The following is an 11,488-nucleotide window of genomic DNA, read 5'->3' as shown; positions in this document are numbered from 1 at the left end:
ATGTTAAAGTATTCTGATATGGATACACAATGTGATAGACATAATCTACATTTTTCTACAGTGAAAAACTAAACTTCTCTTTGTACTATTAAATTCAAAAACTGACTGACAATCTACAATCTTTACTGTGTAGCTTAAGAAACATATTTTCTTGTTTCATAGTTCAATAAATTTTATATCATGCACTACTAAGCATTTTCAGTTAGTGATCTAATAATCTTTACCATACAATTTGTATTAGAAGATGCATAGAATTGTGTATCTTTTGTCTCTATAATTTATTTAATAAAATAATGGCATATTTTTTTATTATTGTTAATTATATAGAAAAAGTTTTATATGTATAAAATATAACAAAGAAAACTTCTCACATTCAATTTATATGAATTTAAAACTTTGTTATCCTAGTCATGAATATACCCAGATATGTCCTATAAATTATGACATTAGAGCAAAACCTCGATTTAACAGACTTTGGATTTAACACACAATTTCCAGTCTGTATGTCATATGTGAAAACTAACACTCTCTTAATTTTAAAAATGCTTTTTATATGTAATTAAATTAACAAGTTATTTTTCAAATCCTAAAGTCACCACTCATAAGGTGTATTTTCCAAAAATTGTTTGTTTATTTATTTTGATTTAGATTATAAATTTGTTTATTACAGTCACAGAACTAGTGAGTACATAAACAATAATACATATAAAAAACTTTTCTGCAAAATTAAACTTTTCATACATACTTAATTTTAATTATACAAACATATCTACATAAGTAAAAACTGATTTGTCAAGTTTTTAACATATGCATTTGGAAAACCTACTTTATTATATAATGGAATTATACACAGTCCAGCCACATTATTAATGTGACCATCCTTTACTGTCGACATCAATGTGAAATAACAAATCACAGGTGGCAGGTAGCAACACATTGCAGTGGAGGATATATGAAGGTTATCTGATGTAAGCAAAACACATTGCAATTGTTGGCGTAATGGATGTACGATGCGATTTATCCGATGTCCAAAAGGGCATGATCATCGGCTTCCAGACAAAATGGAAGCATTTGCAAAACGGCTAATTTTGTAATCTGTTCACATGCCGCCATGGTAAAAGTATACTGTGCATGGCAAAATGGCACTATCCAAAATCAGTGATGTGGCAAATATGGTGCACCATGGGCCATAGACGACAGAGGTGAACGACGGCTGCGGAGATGTGTTCAGGCAAATAGACATGCAACCGTTGACCAACTGACTGCCCAGATGAACCAAGGAACTACCAAAAGTGTCTTCTCAATGACAGTTTAGTGAACATTGCTACATATGGGCCTCCGCAGCAGAAGCCTGGTTAAAGCACCTATGCTGACTCCTGTTCTTTGGCGACAAAGGCTGGAATTTGCATGCTAGAACAGCAACTGTATGTCCACTGAGTGGCAACAGGTGGCTTTTTCCAATGAATCACGTTTTATGCTCCATCGGACAGATGGACGTTGGTGTATACAGCATGAGGCATCTGAAAGGAAACACCCTGCAACAATTGCCGCAAGGGTCCAAGCTAGAGGAGGAAGCATTATGGTCTGAGAAATGTTTTCATGGCATTCTCCAGGTGCACTCATCATTGTGGAAGGCACAATGGATCAACAGAAGTACACATCTGTCCTTGCGGACGATTCTGGCTTTTGACAGGTGGTCACATTATTGTGACTGGACTGTGTATTTAACTATATGCTTTTCAGCTTTAAAAAACCCCCTATCTCCTGAATTAGTCCTGATTTTACTGTACTGGCATCTATAAAGATAACATAATAACTCTGTAAAAAGTTATTCCATATTTAGAATAAATAAAGAGAAATTCATAACTATAATTTTAAAACTATTGAGTTAATAGCCTAAACATGCTTGAAAAAGTTTTAAAAATATGTATTTATTTGCTGTTCTTAAATGGAAATTTAGTAACAATTATTTTGTAATGAAAAAATTATAAATATGAACACAAAATTTATAATTATATACTATTATTCTTTGGATTCTTAACTAAATAATTTTTAAAATATAAATAAACAATTATTACTTAATTATGCATTTCTTTAAAAATCAAATTAACCACATTAAATTAATCATATTATCTAACTTATTACACTGAAATTTCACATATTTGAATAAAATTTAAATGCTAGATAATTTAATTATAAAAATTTCCCAACATTTAAAAAGCATACATTTGAAAACAGATAATAAAATTTATTTTTACTAATTATCTAATTAATTATTTTAACTATATTACTTAACTTATTAACAATTTAATTACAGTAGATGTCCTAAATATAATCCCACCTTTGAAAATATCTGTTACGACTTCCTTGACCTTGCTTTGATTCCATTGCATCCAATGATCCCATGCCTCTATATTTCTTTAGTCTAACACCATCAGAAAAAAAGTATTCTCCAGGTGCTTCTGTGGTACCAGCTAACATGGATCCCATCATAACTGTTATAACATGATTTTTATTTAACATATAATCAAATACATTTAAAAAATGCAAATTATTGTAAAATTTATGCATGTTCAATGAAATAAAATATTTTGATATTATGTTGTATTTTATGCATATGCACATAATATTAAAAGAAAATTCAAAACTAAAGGAAATTTTAAAGTAGAAATACAGTGGTGTGCCATGACATTTGATGATAGGGAAGCTGTGTTTCCATAAAAATTTTAAACAAATACCAGAAATGACAAAAATAAACAGTTTATTTATTTTAATTCTAAAATAGATAATTGACACGAAACAAAGATATAAGACTTGTTTTTATTACTTTTTATAAACTAATTCTATTCAGCAATTTTTTTCTGCAAAGTCGCTAATTACTTATCATAAAAATTGCTCATCATTCATTCCATCAAAGTATTTAAAATCTTTTTTCTATCGAAAGCAACGCTAGTGATGACAATCTTTCCTCTGACTGAGTGTTCCTTGCCAATGTATCAGTTCGTTTCACGGTTGAAAAACTGCACTCAACAGATGCACTCATACATGGTACCATAAAAATTAATGATATTAAATCATATAATTCTTTTAGTATGTCTTTGTTGAGATCGTTGTTAATTATAATATTTTTTATGTCTAAGAGTGACTTACAATGTAGTCTGGACATAAATATAAATATTGCAATTCACTACATAATTTAGATAAATCAAAAAATTCTCCATAAAATTTATTTAATTTAAAAAATTAAAACTTGCTTCGGAAAAATATTTTTCATAATATTTAAAATTATTAACATCTAAAAGTAATAAAAATTCTAAAGATTTTATGTCTGAAAATCTGTCAATATAATTATAATTAAACATAGCTTTGTAAAAAAACATACATAAAAATAACATAAAATATTCTTTACTTTTTAAATCTTACAACAATCCACTTAGTCAAATAGCTCCCTACAAGTGGCCAATGGATGGAATCATTAGAAGCGGTATACGATATTTTGGTGTGTAGCATCCACCAGCTAAACCAGGAGCGGTTGGTGCTCTGTAAAGCGCATGCACGAATGCCATAATTTGGCTACTTTACATCATTCAAATATTTTCGCTGTGGAAGCTATCCTGTATTCAACAATATGGCACTTCCATTGGGAATAGGCATACATGAATTTATATTTGAATCTTATCATTGCAATCTTATCATTGTTTTTCAATGTATATAAATTTGTAATAAAATACATAAAATTAATATTTTATTATAATTGCATTAAGTAATTCAAAGTATGTTAAAATATGAAAATAATCGCATACTATGTATTTACATTTTAGAAAGTACAAGGGAAGTGGCACTTCCACAGCTTCCATAGATGGTAGGCCACTTGTACCACAATCATCAATGCAACTGACTCTAATATCATATTTTAATATAAATTTTGTAAAAAGTACAGCATCTATACTTTATTGCTATTCATAAAAATATTTCTAAAAAGTATAACGTTATTTAATTTGTTAATTTCATGAAGACTTCATTTTAAATAATAATCTTAATGCAAATTGTAAATAATTATTTTTAAAACCTAAAATTTATTTATATTCAAATTCATTCGAGTTTAGTTCTTTTCTAAACACATACACTTGGAGAAAGTCAGTAAAAGTTATTTATAAAATTTCGCAAAATCTTTTCACTTGAAGTTTTATTCTAGTAACATTGGTACAACTGATTTCTTCTTAATGATAATCTAAAGTATCTCTAATTTTATTTTATTTTTTGTCATTTATGAAATAAAGATTTATTTTCATATTTTATTTTTATTATTTTATTTAGTATATTCTTTTGTAAATAATCCTATTAAATACTTTCAACTAAAAATATAATTAAAAAAGTTCTAGCAAATTTATCCAATCTTTCCATATCTAAATGTGAAAAATTTTTGAATATCAAGGAATAGGAGAATATTCCTTCATATTCAAAAATTATATCAAAAGTATAGTTTCTTTATAATTAAGATTACTATAATTAACAATTCAGCTACATCATAATTTCATCAATTAATGAGATAAGTTTTGCTATGTTTTGAATTTAACAAAATTGAATTTAAATATAATGTTTAATTAGCTGCTATAATTTATGATTACTAACTAATTTATTATGTGAACTAATCTAATTATAGATAATTATTAGTATTAGCATAATATATTCCAATTATGAACATTTTTAGTAGGAAAAAACAATTACTTAACTATATAAATTTCAATTTTAATTTCTCTTTTCCTTTTTTTATTTTTTGTATTTTGTTATTATATACATTAAATACTATTTGCTCAATGATATCTATTTGTATGGTGATAAAAACCTGATTTCCAAGAGAATCTTTGTCTAAATATGAATATTAAATACTATTTTAAACAAATGAAATTTTAACAGATCAATAATTTTTATCCATTCTTCTTAATTGCATTTTGCTTTGTAAAAAAAAGTAATTATAAAATTTTAATCAATGATATCTATTTGTATGGTGATCATTGATTAAAATTTTTATAATTCTCTTTTTTACAAAGCAAAATACAAGTAACACCTGTATAACATGGCATTTCTATAGAACGGATTCACTCTATCTAACATGGTTCGAGAATTGGTAACATCCCCATATAACACGGTGCTTTTATAGCATGGATTCATTCTAACATGGTTTGAGAATTGGGTAAAACCCTCATACAACATGAAATGTACAGTAATAAAAACTATTAAACGATTACTATCAAACTTTATCTAATTTGAAATTAGGGAAATTCCCATACAATAAACGTGATAAAGCTTTTAAGTACATAAGATATCTCATTTAACATTTTTCATTCGAGTGCGTACATACTGTCAGATTTTCCTGCATAATTTTTGTGAACTATTAGTACTTAAGTATATAAATTTGCTTTTCCTGCCTTTTGTTGATACACTTGTCTTTCTCGAAACTTGCTTCAGTGTTGCCAGATCGCGACGCTTCTGCTTATGGTGTTGCCGAATGTTTTTCCCTTATTCCATACTTGCTTTATTCTTCATAAGTGCTTAGCGCCATATAAGGAAATTTATAAAGGATCTTTTAACTAAAAGAAAGTAATCTAAAATAACATATTTTTTGCAAAAGGTAGAGCATGGATCTGAAGATAATGCAGAAAAATGCTCAGAGGATAAGGATATCTTGCCAAAAAGAAAATGCCCTCAGTTAATAGTGCTTAGTGATGACAAAGAAAACATTGTTTAATTTATATTAATATGTATCACTTCTTAAGAAAATTTTAATAAAGATATTTATCTTAATTATGAAAATATAATAGTATGCTTTTTAAGTTTTGGAACCTAGTCCACCTTTTCGTACTAGTTCTTTGTTTTGTATAACACAGATTTGCATAACACTGCAATTTTTTTGAACATAACTCCTGTGTTATACAGCTGTACCTGTACAATATTCATAATTGTACAATTTGCTCTCATTTCAAGTTTAATGCATTCGGTAAAATACCTAGATTATTATTTCAAACCTATATTTAATTAAAATATTTTAAAATTTACATTAAATTTTAGCAAGAATTTAATAATAATATAAATATAACATTTAAATACAGTATTTCCCTTATCCATAGGTTTAATTATTTGTGGCCACCAATAATCCAAAAATATTAAAAGGAAAATTCCAGAAATAAACAATTCACAAGCCTTAAATTACATACTATTCTGAGTAGCATGATAAAACCTTGTGCTATCCTATCAATATGTGGATCATCCCTTCGTCCAGCAAATTCACATTGTGTATATCCTATTCACCCATTAGTCATATAGTAGATGTCTTGGTTATCAGATCAATTGTCACATTATAGCACTGCTTGTGTTCAAATAACCTTTATTTTACTTAAAAATTGTTCCAAAGAGCAAGAATAGTAATGCTAGTAACTTTAATATACCAAAGAGAAACTGTGAAATGCATCCTTTAAGTGAAAAGATGAAGTTCTTGACTTAATAAGGAAAGAAAAAAAACTTATTCTGATGCCAAATTCACACAACTTTTTTATGATGTATTGCTATAAGTGTTTTATTTTATTACTAGTTATTACTGTTAATCTCTTACTGTGTCCAATTTATAAATTAAATTTTATCATAAGTATTTACTGCATGTATAGAAAAAACATGCTATATGTAGGGTTTGATACTATCTGAAGTTTCAGGCATCCACTGGAGGTTTTGAAACAAATCCCATGTATAACAAGAGTTACTGTAGCTTTAAAAATAACCTGTTTTCTTTAATATATAATTTTGGCTAGAGTTTGAATTTGTTATACAGTGGTACCTCAGAATACGAATGCCCCAGCATACGAAATTTTCAGGATACAACATGAAATTTGAACATATTTTTGCTCCACGATACGAACAAAAACTCACCATACAACGTTACATTAGTTCGCAGTGCCATTTTCTATTCACTTCTGTTCATCGATCTCGGTCCGCGCATTTGCTTTATTGTGGAAGGATCTCGCTCGATAAAGGAAATCTCAAGATATTATCGGAAAGTGACTGATTTTATTGAAAAGAAACATCCCAAAAAGGTTCACACTGGCTTATTGCCGCTCAGAGTAATGACATTTGCCTAAGTCATTTTAGAAACATTTTAAAAAGTAGGCAAAGCCGAACCTCTTTGGATAGATATTTTACCAAGCGACCTCTATCTAGTGAAAGTGTTGGTGGAAGTGAAGGAAAGAAAGCAAAAAGGCAGTGAATAAAAAATTTTTAAAAAATATGAAACAGAAAAGATTAAAAAATTAGTGTTAAGTTATTTTTAAGTTATTGTTACATTATGTTATGTAAATTAAGTTTTAGTGTCATTTCCCTTCTCCCTCTCTTCTGCCACCAGTTTACACCTCCACCGTTGTCTATCCTCAGAGGTAAAGTGCAAATAAAACTACATTTTTTTTTATCAATTATTATTGTATTATGGTTATTTATACATTTACAACTACAAAATGAATTTTTCAGTATTTTCCTTACTATAGTTAATTTTTTTTAACGTACTACTTAGCTTTAATTTGAGTGTGTTTTTCGTGTTGGAACGGATTATTTGGTTTTAGGTGTAATCGTATGGGGAAAAATGATTCACCTTACGAAATTTTCATGATACGATCTGAATTTCAAAATGGATTAATTTCGTATCCTGAGGTACCACTGTATTATATATAATAGGATTATATTTTACAATCAAAAATTATTTTAATAAGTCATATTTTAATCTTTATTATATTACTTATTACCTGTTGAAGCACCAAGTGCCAATGCTTTAATTATATGTCCAACAAATTGTACACCACCATCAGCAATCACAGGTACACCATATTTCCTGCTATATTCTGCAACTTTATATACTGCAGTAGCTTGTGGACGACCAACTGCAACTACTGAAATAATAATTTTTAAACTAATTGTAAAAATTTTAATTAATTAATTAGTTCATTACAAATTTTAAAAAATTTAGCACAGGTTAGCAGAGGCTATTTTTAAAATATATGATATGCAATAATTCTATTACTCGTACAGCTGAAAAAAGAAATGAATAAATTAAAATACAGATAAATTTGTTATAAAAATGGATTGATATAGTAATCCAGTATATTATTATCTTTAATTACTTTAATCCTGTTAATGAGATTGATTATTTCTCACAGCTCACACCCTTGCTCTCTCCAGGCTAAAAAGACTTCCACCCTTTCGATTCATCAAAGCTTCTTCTGAACCTGGTGGACCAGCAGTACATCAATCTGCTGATTCTACAATTCCCCAATGTCTACTAAGGTATTTACCAACGTGTGACCAATTTGTAAACTCTCTCTCGGTCATGGACTATAATTGATATATAAAATTAGCACCTTGCTAAGGATCTTAACTAACTATGTACAGAGTTGCATAAATTGCCTATAAATAAATGGGTATTGTTAATTGTTAAACTTGCAATGGAGTGCATTCACTTCTTCCGGTTGTGTCAGACCAGGCTCCATTCCAAGCCTAAGTGCCTACAAACTCATGAAAAACGAAATTAGCAGCCATCAAGGTTCCTGTGTCTGGTATCAGTCCTGATGTGGCATCAAAGAGGGCCAACCCTCAGTCACATAATATTTAAAAGTTATTACAATAAAAATTATGTGTCATTAACCTAGATAGTGTGAGCTGTGAGAAATAATCAACATGATTAACAGGATTATAGTGATTGAAGATAATAATAATAATAATAAAATAATATAGCATCCCAACAAATAACAATAAATGTCCAAAGCCCATATCTAATTGCTAACAACCATACCAGATTATTATTATTTCCACCATAATGAAAATATTGAATTGAATACTTTTGGTTTTCTGAAGTTTAGGATGATAAAATATTGTTGTTATAATAAAAAAGTATTGATTTAATATGTCATTGAGACAGCAGAAGAATGAAAATCTACAAATGACAGCATTTCAGCATTTCTTAAAATAAGGCATGACTCTATAAAGATGAGCTGAATTAAGAGCCAATAAAATATTGTTAACTACAAAAGAAATAAGTTTGCTTACAGCAGATTTTTAACAGCCAACAGAGAAATGACAAAGCTTTATTTTCAAAAATATCAATTTTATCTAAATAATCCTGTTTTGGGATAATATACATTCTCATAGCAATACTAAGTTAATTGAGCATTTGCAAATAACTATTGAGTTGGTGCAAAATTTTCTATCAATAGAATTTTCTTGACCTCTCTAGAATGTTCAAAATTATTGTAGGAGAGACAGCATCTAGAAGTTTTTGTGGGCTATGTAAATTAAAATGTTAAGTGGCACAGTCATATGTGAAAAGATGTTCATTGTGGCAATACCAATGTTTTAAATATGTCAACTTTACAAATGTTTTTGTGTGACCAAATTCACATGTGCATTTTCCAATTATCAATTTGGTATAAAAGCAGCTGAATCTTATTGCCATATGGTACAATTGTTAGGCAAGAATGTTGTCTCTAACTCTACAGTCTATGATTGATTTAATAAAGTTAAAGCTGGGCAATATGAAATTGAAGATAGGACATACTCAGGAAGACCTTCTGCCCTACTGGATGACAAGCTATGGCAACTGGTGGAAATTAATCTATGTCTGATCACATGAGAATGAGCAAGACTCTTGGTTGTGATCAGTCCATCATAGTTCATCACTTAACTGCCATTACAAAGATCAGGTCTGCAAGATCTTTCTTCACTACAACACAATACCAAATTTGTAAAGGTTGACCTGGCAGAAGTTGTTTGATCTCAGCTGGGAGGTTCTCCCTCACTTTCCATACAGTCCAGAACTTGTACTATCTAAATGACATCTCTTCTGCTGCATGCAATACTTCTTGAATGGAAAGCAGTTCACTGATAATGAGGAGATAAAAATTGCAAAGCTCGTTGGATCAAAATGGTTTGAGTTTTATTCAGAAGGAATATGCAACCTGCCCAGTTAAAGAAAGAGCATATTTGAATGCAATGGCAACTATTTTCTTGAATAAACTATTTTTGTTTTTGGAAATAAATGCTGTACTATAAAACTCTAGAAAATTACAGAAACTTTGCATCAATCCAATAAAACACTTTATATGTTGCAGAATGAAAAACAAATTCAAATTATTGAATTAGCTGCTCAAAATTTTTTAATGGGATAATAAATATTATTTACCAATACAAAGTTATGTGAGAATAAAATTCTTAGCATTCACCAAGATTTCATATTTTGTTATACATTTAAAGTGAGAAATGTCTCAATTGCATAGTCTATTCATTTTAAAAATCTTCTTATGTGATTACTGGAAAGCATATAAATTAACACTCCTAAACCTTAAAAGTCCAGTAGTAAATATTTAATAGCAAACAAATGTTCTTCAGGTTTAAAAAACCAGTAAGATTCGAACAAATGAATGCATAGAACAAAATTATGAAATTATTTTCAAAAATGGAACAGCACAAACGGATTTTAAAAGAATAAACAGTTATGCATGTGCATTGCCATGGCAATGGAATGGTATATGTAATACATATACTGATATAAATACATGCAAATACACCAAATGGGGGTGTGGTTTCTAACTGCTGGTGTGGGTGTTGCCCGTTCCTTCATAGCAGTACAGTACTTCCAAGCGTGTGACACATTGATGGCATCATTAGAGTTAATGCAATTGGTATGTAACCCGGCTTTGTAAATTTCAAGTTTCAATTCCAGGTTTCGTAGGTGTTCCACACAATGAGAAAGTTTGATCAGTTTGACCTCATGTAGGTCAGCTCTTATGCCGGGTTCAGTGGCATATGTTGATAGGGCGGTGGTGGTATGCCTTTTATTAACGATGTTGTATTTGTGTTCCTGCAATCTTTTATTCAAAGAGTGTTTTGTAGACCCAATATAAACTAATTCCCTTTGAAACCTGTTGTCCCAGAGAGGAACCATGTAAACACCCAGTGCTTGCTTTTTATTGATCTTGTCTTTGCCACTGCGGAGTAGCCCATATACAGTGCTGGGCCTCTTGTATGCAATCTTAGTATTAGTATGGGAGGCAATCTCCCTGTAAATGAAGTTGTGTATTTGTTCCCTGAAAATGAAGCTGTGTGCTATTTATGTTGTGTGATCCGTGGGTCGCTACTTGTGTGTTAGAAGTGTCGTATGTGGCTATTCGTGAGGAGTATGTGCAGGAAAGGTTGTGTATCAGGTTCTTGTTATATCTGTGCTGTATATAACAAGCACGGATATAACAAGTTCTGCTATGTTCTGAATGCATTTCAACTCAGCCTCTGTGTCTTCAGATCTAGTGTGGTGTGTAAAATCCAGTTTTGTTAGGGCACAGAATGCAGAGATCTTATAGGAGTATGGGTCTGCAGCATTGGCTGGAATGAACAATGGCCTATAGCATGATTTGTAATGTATTGATACTTTTGTTACCACTCTAGTGCCATCAAGTTGAAG

General features: G+C 29.8%; 1 protein-coding gene across 1 annotated transcript in view; it reads right to left on the bottom strand.

Moving 5' to 3' along the window:
• Positions 1–2,325: 2,325 nt before the first annotated feature.
• LOC111615680 (inosine-5'-monophosphate dehydrogenase 2-like) overlaps positions 2,326–11,488 on the bottom strand; it is a 30,608-nt gene continuing 21,445 nt past the window's right edge. Inside the window, exons 9-10 of the mRNA XM_023357113.1 lie at positions 7,785–7,928; positions 2,326–2,495 (exon numbers count right to left, since the gene is read on the bottom strand). Coding sequence (XP_023212881.1) covers positions 2,326–2,495; positions 7,785–7,928 — 314 coding nt within the window. The remainder of the gene's footprint in view (positions 2,496–7,784; positions 7,929–11,488) is intronic.

Source organism: Centruroides sculpturatus, unplaced genomic scaffold (assembly GCF_000671375.1).
Source record: "Centruroides sculpturatus isolate CEXI.00-Female unplaced genomic scaffold, Cexi_2.0 scaffold1076, whole genome shotgun sequence".
In the NCBI taxonomy this organism is placed as follows: Eukaryota; Metazoa; Arthropoda; class Arachnida; order Scorpiones; family Buthidae; genus Centruroides; species Centruroides sculpturatus.
The sequence above is the reverse complement of the archived record's forward strand: the minus strand, read 5'-3'. Positions and strand labels throughout refer to the sequence as shown.